General features: G+C 38.4%; 1 protein-coding gene across 1 annotated transcript in view; it reads right to left on the reverse strand.

Annotated features, from left to right (window-relative positions):
• The window catches only part of CFAP43 (cilia and flagella associated protein 43), a 105,589-nt gene that overhangs the window by 7,918 nt on the left and 80,597 nt on the right, over positions 1-17,074 (reverse strand). Inside the window, exons 25-34 of the mRNA XM_068549044.1 lie at positions 16,774-16,863; positions 16,396-16,476; positions 15,643-15,768; positions 10,422-10,541; positions 7,468-7,575; positions 5,803-5,889; positions 5,024-5,112; positions 3,062-3,275; positions 1,844-1,956; positions 439-598 (exon numbers count right to left, since the gene is read on the reverse strand). Of these exons, the coding sequence (XP_068405145.1) occupies positions 439-598; positions 1,844-1,956; positions 3,062-3,275; positions 5,024-5,112; positions 5,803-5,889; positions 7,468-7,575; positions 10,422-10,541; positions 15,643-15,768; positions 16,396-16,476; positions 16,774-16,863 (1,188 nt within the window). The remainder of the gene's footprint in view (positions 1-438; positions 599-1,843; positions 1,957-3,061; positions 3,276-5,023; positions 5,113-5,802; positions 5,890-7,467; positions 7,576-10,421; positions 10,542-15,642; positions 15,769-16,395; positions 16,477-16,773; positions 16,864-17,074) is intronic.

Raw genomic sequence — 17,074 nt, forward strand, 5'->3', positions numbered from 1 at the left:
AATAAAAATACAAAATATCAAAATTTGCAGAATGCAGCTAAAATAGTGCTTAGAAGGCAACTTACAACATTAAATGTTTATATCAGAAAACGAGCAAGGTCTGAAATCAATTCTCTAAGTTTATCAAACTTATCATTAGGTGAGGAGATTGACTCTAACAAAATAATAGCATGTATATTAGAACGAACACTTAACTCCGTGGTCCTGAACTTCTTTTACCTTAGAATTATCTGGCAAGCTTTTAAAAAATACCCATGCTTAGGGGTGGGGTCTGGACACATTTGTAAACTTGTTCAGGTGATTCTAATGTAGAGTCAGAGTTAGCAACCACTGGTTCAACTGAATGAAAATGATTTACTACAGAAATGGGAGAATATGAAAAATATTTGGTACAGCGGGTGATATGTTGGTTTTTTCTCCTTAAAGCAGGATAATTACCCGAATCACAGAATTCAAGTCTTCAATTATGTTCTTGTTGATGAGGATTGCATCAGAATAATCCAGCAGTAACTGGAAATTCTCCAGTTCTACTTGCCCTTGTTTAAGGAGGATTTGGATTGTCAAATTCAACTGGAATTTCACTTTGTCTTCCTGTAATCTAAATTGAAAAAGACTTTAAAGTAAGTAGTTGTAATATATTTATATTCCAAATTTCATCTATCATCTGATATATAAATTCGATAAAATATATCTGATATAAAAATTGAATATAAAATTCAAAATTAATTTTCCTGAAGTTGAAGGAAAACATGCTGGAGATTAATGTGGAAAATATTTTCCCAATGACAAGCTTTCCTAGAGGTCTCTATGGTACCTCTTCTTACTGATGTGGAATTACACTTGGGCCGCTCAAAGAATGGTATGGACAGAAACACATTCATAAAGTTTTACTTCATGATTAAGAAAAGAGTAATATGGTTTTGAATGTAAGTGGAAAAAATAGAGATGTTACCAAATAACAAATCTGTTAAAGTTCTGACTTTATGTATTGATCTCTGATATTATATTAACAATGTTTAATCTGCATGCTACTTATCAAATCTATTTTTAGGTAATTCATATTCCTACTCATCACCTAGATCTGAAAATGATGTTTAATGATGAATTTGGGAACATCAGAGAAGTATTTATCAATGTGGCTGTAAATATGGCCAAAAGTGAAGCAAGGACTTAAAACAGTATCCCAATTACTCCGGAAAATACAACAAGCTCCCCTGAAGAAAAAATATTAGCTGCTTAGGCATCTACATGGAAATTTCTTGGATATCTGCTTAATTTTCCACACAGTTTGCTTGTGTGGCTTGAGCTTAAAAGTACTTACCAGCAGAAACATGTTCTTTGTATTTTCATGTGGAAGGAGATTAAAATAAAAGATTTTCCCCAAATTTGCCTATTTGATTAAGTCACAGGAATGTGAGGTATAGTATAGGGAATATAGTCAATAAAATTGTCATAACTTTGTGTGATGATAGATGGTAACGACTTATCATGGAGATCATTGAGTAATGTATAGGAATATCAAATCACTATGTTGCGCATCTGGAACTAATTTTGTAAGTCAATTATGCTTCAAATTTTAAAAAAGGGAAAAAAAGAAATTGAAGAGTAAAAAAAAACTTGACCATTTGCAGTAAGAACAGTGGAGCATGTAGGCAAATTTCATTCTGAAATAAGGTCTTATGTAACAAAATGCACTTTCTCAAAGAGAAGTTATAAAGCCATGAATATAGGTAAGCCAGTGCCAGCTGTAAACCAGTGAGTCAGCATTCTCTCCCCATGATAACACAGCCTAATTTAGCCCTAGATTTTGAATAAATGAACATGAATGAAAGGTTCAAATTACAGGATGAGCTCATGGAACACTTTTTCAATTTCATGTTGCACCTTCTCATCATCCTCAGTTCTCCTCTGGAGGAAAGCCACCATTTCTATTAAGCCAGCTGCTTTCTGCTTTACCTGAAGAAACCAAACCACCAACATCTCAGAACATATGGAGCTTTAGAAATAAAAGCAAACTAATTTTAAAGAACTTTAAAAAATATACATCTTTTAACTTTGTTACAAAACCTTAACAAGTCCAACTTTCTAAGAAATAAACAAAAATTTAAATCCTGCTATTATGTAATATAAGAAACCCAAAACTTAACATGGTACATCCCATGAATAATTAGAAAAGTATCAAATTTGCTTCTCACTGAAAGACAATATGCAAGCAACTAGAATTTTTCTTATATCTTATCATCTTAGATAAAGTTTTACAATCATAGATATTTTAACAAAAATATGACAGCCTGACGCATGCAGCACACAATTTAGGTCATCTGGAGGCAGGGCCAGGGGGCAAGGCGTGGTCAAGAAGCAGCAAGAGGAAGAAGTCTCTTCCCAATTAAACACACTCTCAAGTTGCTACCCTTTGTTACATTAACAAAATATTCTAGCAAAACTATAAAGCTGATTCTGGTGAAATATAATTCTAATCTATGCAAAAAGGGATGAGGACTACTCAGGACCAGAGCAGACAGGAGAAGTTGTATCTACAACAGTGTTGTCCAAGAGAAATGTCATGTGAGCCATCAATGCAAGCCACATATGTAATTTTAAATTTTGTAGGAGCCACATTATACAAGTGAAATGATACAGATGAAATTAATTTTATTATCTTATTTAATACAATATATCCAAAACATTATCATTTCAACCTGTAAGGAATATAAAAAATATTAAGACATTTTCCATTCTTTTTTTCATGCTAAGTCTTCTAAATCTGTGTGTATTTTCCAGTTACAGCATGTCTCAATTAGGACTGTCCACATTTATTTCAAGTAAAAAATAACCCCATGTGGCTAGCGGCCATCAATTTGGGCCTACAAGTACTTAGCCCTCAATAGGACTGAGGTCAATATTTTATTTCTTTATCAGTATTATTAATATTACTAACTACTACCTTAGTGGGAAAACCTAAATAACTAGCTTTTCTAGAAGCACTGACCACCATAAACTATATATTTGATACTAGTACACTAAATGAAATGAAATAAAATAATAAAATGTTATTATATACTTTCTGTTCATTTTCCACTTTTGCTCGTCTGGTCATGCAGAAATGTTCCCAGACGGAGGGGTCCAAGCCTTCTGGCATGTTATTAATACTGTCCAAGTCATCCATGGCTTTCATTAACTGGGCAAAGGCATCCTTATTCAATTTCCCAGATCCTGGTCGCTCTCCAAAGGGCACAAGACTGGTCGTATCTGAGTGCACTTTTTGTTTGTGAATCCTGGTATAACCAATAAAAGCCCATCAACCTTTCACATTCTCACATACAAAAAAAATCACTGTTAAATTAATGTAACCCTTAGCAGAGGTCTGACACTGCATGACAGTTTCCTGTGGCTAGTGGGTGGATTACCCCAAAGAGAAAAGCACCCACTTGGACCTTCTTCCATCCTCTCTGGATCCCCAGACATGACCTCGGCTGGACTATAGATGTCCCCAATTGCTGTCAGCACAGGCAGCTTTACCTGCACTAGAAAATGTCTCCCTTCTGGGCATTTTAAGCAGGTAAGTAAATGCCTGAGGGAAGTGTGGATGTCCCCTGGTTCTGCCCCATACATCCTCTGCTGGTATCCTTGTTGCAGGTGAGTAGCCTGGAAAATGTTCAGATATATGTGCAACTGGAGAAGTGCCTCTTTTTATCTACATTAAAGGATTAGTTTTGTTTCCCTGGCCTGCGGCTGGGAAGAGAAGGGTACAGAGATTTGTACCAGGCACTCACTCTCAAGTTGCTTTACAATTCGCCGTGAAGTTACTATTGTTATCCTCTTTTTCTAGATGAAGGAAGTGAGGCTCTGAGAGAAGTGACTGGCCAAGGCCACAGGTCTGATAGATGTGGAGTTAGGATTTAAAGCTAATTCTGTTGGACAATAGAGTTTATGGCTTTTCCACTGCTGCCTCCCAGTATATGGAAGGTCTCACTTCTTTCTTCACAGGCTTATGTAACTCACTCCTTTAAAAACAGGGAAACAAAGACATAAGGCCTGTTCTAGGCTGAATTCCTCAGGTTGCATGTAACGTGTCAAAGGTGAGGGAATGAGTTTGCATCTCAGACACAAATGAGCCTGTATCTTTGTGACAAACTCCATGATTCCTACGTTATGTCTGATTAAAAATTATGGAAATCTGAATTGATAAAAATTTGGAAATCTGTGAAATGTAATTCTAATGCTACTCTTGGTATAAAAATCAGATATTTTAGAACTCTTCTGATAATGGTTATTTTCAATCATTTATACTGGCATTTTTCAAACTTTGTCTTGAACACAAATCACATGAGATGCTCTGAGGAAAGGGTGTTTGTGGTCGAATAAATCTGGAAAACATTTCCTACTCTATTTCTTACACGTGGGGATGCAAAGGCTACAAAAAGTTCTGAAATGTTCTTCAGTAAAGAAAATCTTTTAACTTTATCTTTTTCAATCCAGTATTTCCTTAAACTTATTTTGTCTTGGAAGACTTTTTTTTTTCTTTTTTTTTTTTTTTTTTTTTATGTGGGATCTTCCTGGACCAGGGCTCGAACCCGTGTCGCCTGTATTAGCAGGTGGATTCTTAACCACTGCGCCACCAGGGAAGCCCTGTCTTGGAAGACTTTTATGTGTAATTCCAATTCATACTGCAAGGGACTCATACTTGCTGGAACACATCTTGGGAAAAACAGTTTATAAATCTGTCTGCCATTTGTGTCTTACGAGGAACTACTTTCATGTATAAAATAGAACCTATAATAGCACTATGATTACCTAGATACTTAACTGTTTTTAAATAGTAAAAAGAAATCCTTAGTCTTCATTGCCTACTGTAAGATATAAGAATGATCTTTAACAAACTGAGTTAAGATCAAGACACTTGAACATCTTCACATAAAAGATGTTACACTGAATATTACAAACTAATCGGGAGAAAAAGCTGACATCTAATAACGCATACAAATTTTTTTCTCAAAAACATGATAGCAAAGAGGAAACAAACCTTGGTCGGCGTTTAAAAAGTTTGTAGAGTATATCCACCTGATGACTGGGAATTTCAGAAAATTCCTTTTTAAAGCTGCGATCTAGAACCTAAGGGAAAACATATCATTGACAGGATTGCAACTTTGTTTGGAAGGCTTTTATTTGTTGACAATACTCTTTAAAATATAGGTTGTATCACTCTGATTTTAAAAATCCATGAAAACTTGGTTTATAACCTTGTTAGAGGGTGACCACTCACTGTGCAAGGATTTAACAAAGACTTACTTTGAACAAGAAGCACCTCAGTAAATTTAAAACATGATTTCATATAAGAGGTCTTAGAAATCATTCAGAACTGAAGTTTCACAAAATGATATTTACCTGTAAAACATGCAAGTTACCTCAATTTTATTCCATTCTGTTCTATTCTATTCTTCTGTTTGCTTTTCTATCCTATTCTTTTCCATTATAAATCTGCTGGTCATAGCCTACTAAATTGATTTCATAACCAACTAATGGGGCTTGCAACCTGAAGTTCAAAAAGCTCCAAAGTCTAGATGAGCTCTCTCTTTTTTGTACAAGAGAAAGCTTAAATGAGAGAAGTTTACAAAAATTTATTTTACACAGTGATTTTTAGAAATACACAGTGGCATAGAATGAAGTACACCCGTAATTGTGAATTACAGTAGGAGAAAAATCTATGAGGAAATTAAATTATTATATCCCCCTTAATCTTCCCCTAATCCAGGCAGCAGCAACTCTATTGCATTAGCGAGTGGGTGAGACAACAGCTCTCACTTTGTCTTCCGCCAGTAAGTTGTCATAGTGTTCCTTGTACATATCGAGGTCTTCTCTAGATTTCCGGATGGCCTCTGTAGTCTGGCTCTATAATAACATCGGGAATAGAAGATTGGAACTGGAGATTTTTCAGGATAAACAAAAATATTGGGGATACTGAAAAGAACAAGGAATTCCCTAGTACAAGATAAATGTGAAGTGAAGTATCGATTACAGATAACATTCACAGAAGAAAGTAAACTGACTGGAGACTGAAAGGACAAACATCGACTCACCTGTTTTGAAGGGTAGCCAGCTCTGTATGTGAGTGTGTAAGTGACCAGGGAGCACACTACACTCTTGGCAGGGCAGTATGGATGATGAAATTGCACAGGCTTGGGAGTTGCATGGACCTTGGTTCTGAGAGACTGAATATATAAATGGACAACGGCCAGACCGTATATAAAGATAGAGCCCTCACCCATAAACTACAACCAGCCAGGAAGTGAAACCACAGCCTCTGCAGCGATCGGCCCTAAACTGCCAGGACTTGGTCAATAACTTTCAGCTTTCCTAATTTTTGCCACCATTTTCAACTTAGGACCAACCAGAGAAAGCCAAAGCTGCTTCCCAAACCAAGCACATAGGTTGCCAAGCTTCTAATTAACTTGCCCCAGGCTTCTCCATGCAACAACTTCGAATCAGGGAATAGCTGAAGCCCTCTCTTCTATTCATTAGAAAGCTTTCTCATCCCCCTGCCTGCCTTTGAGTGTCTGCCAAACACAAGTGATGGTGGCTGATTCCCTTACTATACCAAGCTCTGAATAAATAGTCTGCTTATTCTCATTTGGAGGGTCTTTATTTATATCTACAGTTCCAATTTCTGGCATGTTACACACTAGTGAGTGACTTAGCCTGTTACCAGTCTCTCTGAGATGGACTCCTCACCTACAAAAGAAATCCCATACTCTGTAGGGTTGTTATGAGTAGGGATGTATTTAGAAGGTGCTTTGCATATGCCCTTTAACAGACTCTTGGCAACAATAATTACATATGTCATTTGATACTTTGTATCATTCATTCATAAATGTCATTTATTAATACTAATAAAAGCTGACATCTTTTGAAAATTATTATGTGACATGTATTTTGTATTCATTGTCTCTTTAATGAAACATATCTATTCATGCTCCTATTTGAGTTTTTCAAAATATGACAGCTTTTCATTCTATAAGCTAACCCATTATTTATATATTTAGTGAAACTTAGGGTGCCAAATGGTCCAGAGAGAACAATATTCCCTAGAGAAGAGATTGAAAATAGCTTTAAAGGTTATGTGTCTTGTCCAAGGTCCCATAGCTAGTCAGTGGTTAAAAGTGGGCCCCAAAGTGGGCCCCTTCAACCATGAAGCCACATGGCCTCATTTTATAAACCATATGTCATATGAAAGTTACATAGTTCGTTTGACTAAATGATTGCAGACGCAGAATCACATAAATTTATGAACAGATTGGAGTGGGCACTTTCATCTGACCCTGGAGCAAAGTCCCAGACAGGGAACCAAGGAACGCACACAGTTGAGTAGGAATGTAGAAGGAAGGAAGGGGCTAGGCATGTGAGCTCTTGTTAAGAGGGATCCCCTTTGTCAGAAGATGCTTGTACTCAGGTATCAGACACTATACTTACTTTCTCCTCCTGCTTCCTTGCAAGGTAGTTGTTCAGGAAGGCTTCTCTAGAGCTTATTTCTTCATCCAACAGTAAGGAAAAAACAAGGTTGTTTATTTTCAATTCTTCCTGTAGAAATATTTAAAAAGGGGGAAAATGATCAATATGCCTACCTTTGAAAGGATTTCCTATTGAGGGTCACAGACTTGGCACACATCAAGCAAGTTTATGACATACGACATACAAGTAAGAGAAATTCTTTTTAAGAAAAAGGGAATATAAACTTACAATAACGGCTCAGTTGTTTTTACCTTTTTCAATTTTCATTGTAAGATAAAACACATACATAGGAAAATACGTAAAACAAATGTATAGTTGAATGAGTTATTATAAAGGCAAAACACCCTTGTAATCACCACTCAGTTAAGAACTAGAACTTTACCACTTTACCAGAGCCCTTTCCATGTGTCCCCATTCTAATCTCAACCCCGATAATAACCATTGTACTAACTTTTATAGTAATCACCTCTTTATGTTTCTTTGCAGTATTATTACCCAAATATGTATCTCTAGGCACTATTGTATAACTTGCTGGTGAAAAAACTGTCACATTTTAAAAGTCTCTTATAATCCACAGGTTCCCTTTCAGCCCTTTCCTTTCCTCACATTTATTTGCAGTTATCTGTAGTTTCACCTAGTCTGGGTTTTGCTAACTGCATACTTATGGCAAGTTTATCAGAGTTCTTTATCCCATGTATTTCCTGAAAATTGCCAGCTGAATCAGAGGACAGATCAGACCTATGTTTGATCCTTTTATGAAGACCATAAAGGATATTCTGTTTTTTGATCAGGAAAGAGGTAGTATCAAGTTGTCTTTCTTTTTGAGATGTTAGCAGCTGTAGATCTCAATGCCCGGGTCCATTAATCCATTGGGAGCTGCAAAATGGTGATGTTATATTTCTATCATTCCTTTTTCACTTACTGATTGAAATCCTCTTATAAAGGGATGCTTCTCCCTATCTATTTGGTTACCTAGCAGTGTAGTTCATACAGGAAAACAGTAAATACTTGACACTTTCTCTTTATTAGTTTTTAAATAATAAATTCGTGGTTATCCTTTGATGGCATTTTTATTTTTAAAATATCACACATTCATTAATCTAACAAATTTGATAGGTTTCAGTTAATTGCAATTATTATTATTGTTGAATCTTAAATTGTCCCATTTAGGGGAGCATTTAAAGTTGACTCCTGAGTCCTTTTGATGTTACTTAGTAGTCTTTGATAGTTTCCTCATTGTCTTGTATGAAAAGATGTTCTAAGTATATCTTTTTAAAATAACAGCTTTATTAAGATGTATTTCACAATCCATAGAATTCACTCCTTTAAAGTCTGTAATTCAATGGTTTTTAAAAATTAGATTCCCAGTTGTGCAACCATCACCACAATTTTAGAATATTTCATCACTTCTAAAAGAAATCCATTAGCAGCCATTTCCCATTTCTCCCCACACCTCCCAGAGGCCTTCCCGCCTCCACCCAAAGCAACCACTAATTAACTTTCTGTCTCTATGGATTTGCCTATTCTGGACATTTCATATATATGGAATCATTCAATATGTGTCCTAGAGTGTCTGGCTTCTTTCACTTAGCATGTTTTCAAGGTTCATCCATGCTGTAGAATGTATTATTACATTCTTTTTGTAGCTGAATAATATGCCATTATAGGGATAAACCACATTTTATTTATCCATTCATAGTTGTTGGACATTTGGATTATTTCTACTTTTTGGCCGTTATGACTAACACACTCTTAAGACTAATGCTGGAGCATTCATTCCCAATCTCCCCCCACCCAACTACCATATGCATACATCCCCTCCCTGCTGAGCCGGTGATTATGTTCTTCTATCTGTGGCCACGATAACTGAGGAACAGCCCCTCTCCCATGGCTACAGGTCTTGCTGGGTCCTGGTAATAGTGCCCTTCCCTTGCCTCTTTAACTCTAGGGATGACACTGGCTTCCCATCATTTCTAGTCTCCGGCTGTTTCACCATTCTTTACTGTTTCTCTTAACCCTGCCCATACCTCAGTAAAGAGTCCCTGCATTACCTCTCTTAAATGTAACCCTTTCAGGGTACCATTCCTATTAGGACCCTGACAATACAGACATCCTCCTGGAGGTTCCTTAACCTCTCTCATCTTTTTTGGTTGACCCCTTTGCTTTGGTGAGATACATCTCCCATTAGCTTCCAGAGAATGGATGCATATAAATTTTTGAGACCTTGCATTTCTCAAAATATTATTCTCCTCTCACATTCAATTGATAGTTTGGTCAGGTATAGAATCTAATGTTAGGAATAATTTTCCCTCAGAATTTAAAGCCTTCATTCTTGGTCTTCTTGCTTCTAAGTTATGGTATGCTTCATTTATATTCTTACTGCTGAATCAAATTAAGTCCGATTTTTCATCTGATCTTTTGGGGCATGTATATTATTCATTCATTCAACATATAGGATGAGCCCAGCCCTTTGCTAGTTGCTGGAAATACAAAAATGAACAAGACAGACTCGGTCCCTACCCTCATGGAGCTTATAGTCTTGGGAGCATTAAAAAGTGATTCACAATAAATTAAAATTCAGTTGTAATACGTGATAGGAAGTAAAAGTACAGAGTATATAACAAGAAGATCTAACCTAGTCTGGGACCTGACAGATGAGTAGATGTAGCCCAGGAAGCAGAGAAGTGGGCAGAGTCTTACTGCCGCGTTGGGAGGAAGGAGATGTGAACAGGAGGCAGAGAACTGAGCATGGTAAGTGAAGGGGAGCGTGGCACAGATGAGGCTGGAGCAGGAGTCACGGCCAGCGAGTGCAGGACCTGGATGCCAGACAGGGTGTTGGTCTTTGTCCTAAGAGGAATGAGAGGCCCTGGAGGCTCCTTAAAAGAACAAGTCGTATAAGTAAAGCTTTTATTTACCTGGCTGACAACCATCTCCGCCCTCACTCTCCTTTCAAAGAGTCTTTTCAAATGTTCATCAAAATTCTGTGTGCTTTCTTGAATAGAGTTTTGAAGTTTCTTCATTTCTGTTTCTAATGACTAAAAGGAAATCAACAGCAAAGTTAACATTTAGGAACATCAAATGTTCCTAGGAAGTGGTTGTTTACATTTTGCTAAAAGAAATGGGCAGGTGGAGGGCAGGCCTCATGAGGTACTCTGGGCTCCCCCTTTAACCAGAGATGTTTCTGCTGCGTCTGTTATATTGTGAATCTGAGATTTTTGCTTAAAAAAGATTACACTGGAAAAAAAAAGTTAAAATCACTAATCAGGGCTAATGATGCAAGCAGACAGAGGTCTAGTAAAACAAATTGCAGCAAAGTTTTCCGGAAAATTCTGACTCTATACAGGACATAAATTTCCAGGCACACAATCTGGCCCTAAGAAATCTTGATTTTTTTTTTAAGTTATGAATACAGTTGGTGGTTGAATAACATGGGTTTGAACTGTGTGTGTCCATTTATACACAGATTTTTTTTTTCAACAAATATGTATCACAGTACTACACCATCCACGGATGGTTGAATCCACAGATGTGGAGGGCAAACGGTAAAATTACACTCGGATTTTCGACTGTGAGGAGGGTCAGGGGCCCTAAACCTGAGTCATTTTAGGGGTGAACTGTATATATACATATTTACGTTATTTATACTCTCTCTTGTTTTCTCCCTCCAAATAGTTCTACATCAGAAGGAAAAAGTACCACCTCCTTCTTTAAAATTCCAACAAGACTTAGCACTAAGCACACAGTAGGTAAGTAGAAAGATAGAAATTTATATTTTTAAAGAGAATGACATCTGCAGATCAAACCTAGACATACTGTTACAAACTATTTTTACCTTAGAAATTTTTGGTAACTTTTAAATTTTGATATAACTTCAAAATTTACAGAAAAGATGCAAGAATAGGACAAAGAATTCTCATATGCTTTTAACCAAATTAATCAACGGTTAATATTCTACCCCATTTCCTTTATTGCTTGCTCAATCTCCCCCCCTTGCTCTCTCTCTCAACCATTTCAGAATAAGGTGCAGACACTTGAATACAAGCTAGTTATTTTGGGGTCTGCCACTCAGGTTAGGTCTGTCTGGCGTTTCCTATGCTTAGACCAGCATGTACATTTCTAGCAGGAATGCTCCACAAATCATGTTGTGTCCTTCCCAGTGCACCACTTCAGGAGACACAATGCTGCTGCGTTTCACTTTGGCTGATGTTAACTGTGATCACTGGGTTAGGTAGCGTCTGCCAGTTTCTCTATTGTACCATTCCCGCTTTTCCATTTGTAATTGATTTGTGGGAAAATACTTTGAGACTATGTAAAAAATCTTGTTTCTCATCAAACTTTTAGCATCCATTGATAATTCTTACCTGAATCAATTATTACTATGATGGTAGAATGTTGTTATTATTTTAAATTTATTTTAAAAAACCAAGTTTTCTCTATGCTGGTTTAATAAAGGAAGAGACTAACCCTGGGAAGATTATGGAGAGAGAAGTTTAGCAAAATGTATAGAAATATATGATACAAGGAGAAACACCACCTAAACTAGGCTAATTAAGCAATGAGGAAATATTAAAAATAAAACAAATACAGCTCTGGGCCAATTTGCTTATAATAATTTATGACACTATCTCATAGGAATGGAAAAATCCTATGAATTGTGGCCTCCTAGTAGTTGTTTATCAAGTTCAGGTGTTTCTGGATAATGGAAGCATCATTATATGGCAAATGGCCAAAGACTCAGCCTCCTGAGGCCAGATTGTCCAAGGGTCCCCTATGCACCCTTCTTTAAAACACTGAGCTTTCAGGCTTTTGAAGCTCTCTGGTCTGAAAGGAACTTTTTATGATATCAAAACGGCCTTTTGCTAAAACTGTTCTTCAAATGCCCCACACTCTTCTCATTGCAGGCCCTTCTCCATGCTTTCCCATCTGCCTGCTGTCCCTTCCTCACTCTTCAACCTGTTCATTCTTTCTCATTCTTCTAATGTGAGAACAAATGCCACTTTCTCAAGGAAGCCTTTCTTGGGTCCTGTCTTGGGCACTATCTTGAGTCTTAGCAGCAAAGTCTGGCACAGAATTCCAGTGCACATGCTTTCTGGAGGGAGTGCTCTTTTGACACCTATACGGGGGTGAGGGAAACGGGTAGGAAGGGGCAGGAGCTGAGCTATGATGTGCTCTCAGGTGGCCCAGCCTTGGCCTGATTCTCAGGGGTATAAGGGTAATAGAGAGGCTCTGCTGACCTGTCCCAATGTGAGCCGAGAGGGCTGGACTTTCATACCCCCATCTTATCAGTCAGTTGCTGGCTATTCTGGGTGGGATCAGCGGTATAACCTTGTGGTGTCTCTGGACAATAATGCCCCCTTGGTCAGCCAAGGACAAGACTCCAGTGGCCTTGGGTATAAGCCTTCAGCTGCAGCACTCACAGCAGCAAAGGGATGGGCATGCCAGCCTGTAAAGGGGACCAGGTGAACACCCCGATCTAAGTCAGTGCCGCTGTGTTTACTGTTATAGATGGCATTTGAACTTGTCCTTCCTAATTTATCACATTGTAGCTAAATAATTATTTTGTGAATGTCCAGTTAATATATAACCCCCTTCACCACCAGATAGCGAACACTGAGGGTTGAGGGCTGTGTCTTTCTATTCACCACGTGTCCCTTGGATCTAACATAGTGCACATAGTGGGAACTCAAGGAGTATTGGTTAAAAACACAAGTTTCCCTCAAACTTTCCTGGGGGAATCTAATTTTGTCTAAAAATGTCTGTATCAGATGCTGAGAAACGAGAAGCAGGGGAGGTGAGAGACAGAAGACCAAGTAGGAAGGATGAATAAACAATGTAGAATCCATCACATCAAGATTTTCTCCCATTCCCGGGACGTCCCTGGTAGTCCAGTGGTTAAGAATCCGCCTTCCAGTGCGGGGGAACGCGGGCTCGATCCCTGGTCCAGGAAGATCCCACATGCCATGGAGCAACTAAGCCCAGGCACCACAACTACTGAGCCCATGCGCCACAACTACTGAGCCCGCATGCTGCAGCTACTGAAGTTCATGCGCCTAGAGCCCATGCTCCACAACAAGAGAAGCCACCGCAATGAGAAGGCCGTGCACACCGCAACAAAGAGTAGCCCCCGCTTGCTGCAACTAGAGAAAGCCCGTGCACATCAGCGAAGACCCAACGCAGCCAAAATATAAATTAAAAAAAAATTTTTTTTAAATGACTGAAAAAATAATTCAGTGTCAGGGAAGTAGGTAGAGGTATAAACTGAGATAAGATTTGCATTAGTCAATAATTGTTGAAGCTGCATAAGGGGGTCATTATATATGTTTGACATTTTCCATAACACAAAAGTTTTTTTTAAAAAAGATTCTTTTAAAAGAGGGGAATTAGAGACGGTGAACATCAGTTTTTCGAGGAGACATTGAGCAGTGGATTGAGAGGAAGGTGGAGTCAAGGGAGTGTTTGTTTTTTCTTTTCTTTTAACTTTTTATTTTGAAATAAATTCAGACTAACCCCAAAGTCACAAGAGTAATAGAAAGAACTCCAGAATCCCGTTCAAGGGACTCTTTTTTTCTTTTGTATAAGATGAGAGATGTATACAATGTGTAAGACTACAGCACGTGTCTATGGAAAAATCCAGTAGAGGGGGAAAACTGACGATGCAGGGAAAAGGGGCAAATTGCTGGAGTAACAGCACTGAACAGGTAAGATGGGATGGGACCTAGTGCACGAGGGGAAGACCAGGCTTGGGCAGCTGCAAGGCCATTTCACCCATAAGGAACAGAAAGGCAGGGAGGATCTGTGGATTCAAGGCAGGTGGGTGTAGATGTGGTGGGAGAGGCGTAAGGAAAATCTCTTTTAGTTGCTTCTCTTCTCGCAGTGAAAAAGAAAATAAGGTGAGAGTGAGTTGAGGGTCAGGTGTTGGAGGTTTGAGGGTAGCGGAGAACACATGAAGTGGTCCTCTAGGATCTTGCTAGGATCTTGTGGTCCACCCACCAGCAGAAGCTGCACCACGTGGTTACTTGTTAGAAATGCAGAATCTCAGGGTCCTTCTATGTCCTCAGAATGACGGACTCTGAACCTATATTTTAAAAAAGATCCCCAAGGTGATGTGGATTAAGCTAGGGGGAAATTGAAAGCTAGGGGGAATAGCATTGTTGAGCAGCTTTAGGGACCCAATAAAGATTAAGGTCATTAGACTGCAACCAGTCAGTATTTTTCCTTTACCCACTGCATGGTGCAGGTGCAGAGAAGGTTGAGTCCTGGTTTAATCAAGGCTGAGGTTTTACCAGGTGAGCATGGCCAAGGAGCAGGGGGTGAAGGTGTAGGCAGCAGACTATTTTACAGTGCAAGACTGTGGAGTAAATGGCACCACTTTAGGCATCTATACTCCGTAACTTCTTGAAATCTTTACTGCATTCAAAACTACTCATTTTGGATAAAATACAGAGACATTGTTAGAGGACTGCAGTGAATAAAAGCAGGGACAAGTTAACAATATGTTCAAAGGAATTGTTCACCATAAAGCTGACAAACTGCCCTGCCTCAAATGATGGTATGATTTTACTTTCTTCACAGAAGAATAAATATCATTTACTTGGTTGTATACCATCACCTTTTACATCTCTATTATAATTGTAAGCACTTTTAATGTGGGAATGTTTCTTTGTGATGGAAGGATAAAAGTGGGAGACCTGCACTGCAAAAATCTCAAATTAGAACTTTATTGACTGTGTCATTTTTCTCTCAAGTCTTTTCCTTGAAATTGAGAGCAAGTCAAGCAAGAGAATACAGCTCAAATTGACGTAGGCAATAGAGAGCAGTATCTTGCAGTGCCTTGAACATACTATCATAGGTGTTCATTAGATATTTGAAGAATGAATGAAGGACCAAATGAACTGTAATGATGTGAAATTTGAAATCAATAAGAACTTTAAAAAATTGCTATATGTTCTTTTCATTTTAAATTGTCCTAAGTCTTTAAATTTATCTCCATTCCCTTCTTCAAATTCTCTTGAGAATTTATGCCAAAACACCATCCTTAGGCTGCTAAAGACACTGAGAAAATAAAGAGCACTTCATTTGAAAAGATACTGAAACAAAACCCTTGATAAGGTAGGTTATATTCTTTGCTCTTCTGACCTTTCTATACTTATCTCTTTCTTCATTTAATTCCTTGACTTTTTTCTCATACGCTTTGAATTGTTTCCTTTCCTCTTCAGACCACAAAGCATCAGGCTTTGACAGGAAAGCAGGTTGAGGAATCACCTGAAGATATAAAGGAAAACATATATTCTAGGTTAAACATAAATATAGCAATACAATAAAACTCAGAGTTATTGTTACAGTTAAAAAAAAAGAGCCCTTTAAAAGGGTATAGTTCTTCACATTGGCAAGGCAACGACCTAACACTTTGACCAAAGGATATGAAAAAATGTTACAATGGTTTTTCTGTGACTTAAGCGAGGGCAAGCATTTTGGGATGTACCCTGACTCTTAGGTGACAAGTTCAGAAGTGTGAGTTGATATCTTCATAGCTAGAACTATGCCTGAGCTCCAGGGGTACCTATGTCAGGTATCAAAGGGAATGTTTCTTGGTTTATCTGGAGAATTAGAGGTGCAGTATTATCCCTGCTTTCTGTAGAGACCCAAACAACTGTGGTTTGTTTTTTTGTTGTTGTTCATTTGTTTTCTTTTCATCAGATTGTAAGGCAAGCCTGGGGTTTCAAACTTCTTCTTCTTTGCCTGATGTGGTACGTTTATAAGGTACTGGGGGGTGGTATATTTGTCGCTGTAGAATTTCTACAACTCAGGTTCACATGGGAAAAAATGGTCACATTTAAGTAGCTCTTTCCATCCCATTCCACCTTCCACAAAGATGGCCAGGAATCTCACCATTCTCAAAATGTCTTCCTTCTTGACTTCCAGAACTCCTCCCATCATGTCCATGAGGGCTCGGCGTCTTGTGTTGGGGCCCTTGGGAAAGAGCCAAGGTCAGAGAGGGTCACTGAGACAGAGATCTGACACTCCAGTGGCACTGGGGACTGCCCCCCTGTCCCCAATGTTAGAATGACTGCATTTAGGATTGGGGAGGGTGGGCAGTGGCATGCATGGAGGGGAGAAGAGGAGGCCACTGAGATTCCAGTGACCTCTGACCACGACAAATGCCTTGATGTGTTTCTATGGTGGAGTACAAGACTATTCAACCAAATTAGGAACAAATATCCCTAAAAGGAAAAGGGTCTTAGGTACCATTTGAAAAAAACTGCATACCCGTGACAGAAGCAATCGCTCCATTTCACGGGTCACAAGCAATTCCGTTTTGGCTTTTTGCCATGGATTAATATGTCTCTGAGCTGTAATCTGAAAGAGAAAATGTGGTTTCCTGCTGTTATCCTTAGAAAATTCAAGCCATACTTTCTTTCCACACACCGGGAGGAGGTTAGAAGGGATTAAGGAGATAGAGGGACTATCCAGATTTTGCAACCAATTTCCTATCCTGGAATGAAGATGAGGTCCAAAATGAGACAGTTAGAAAAATAGATGGTTACTGTTAACAGGGACTGTATAAGTG

This window comes from Eschrichtius robustus, chromosome 7 (assembly GCF_028021215.1).
Source record: "Eschrichtius robustus isolate mEscRob2 chromosome 7, mEscRob2.pri, whole genome shotgun sequence".
NCBI lineage: Eukaryota > Metazoa > Chordata > Mammalia > Artiodactyla > Eschrichtiidae > Eschrichtius > Eschrichtius robustus.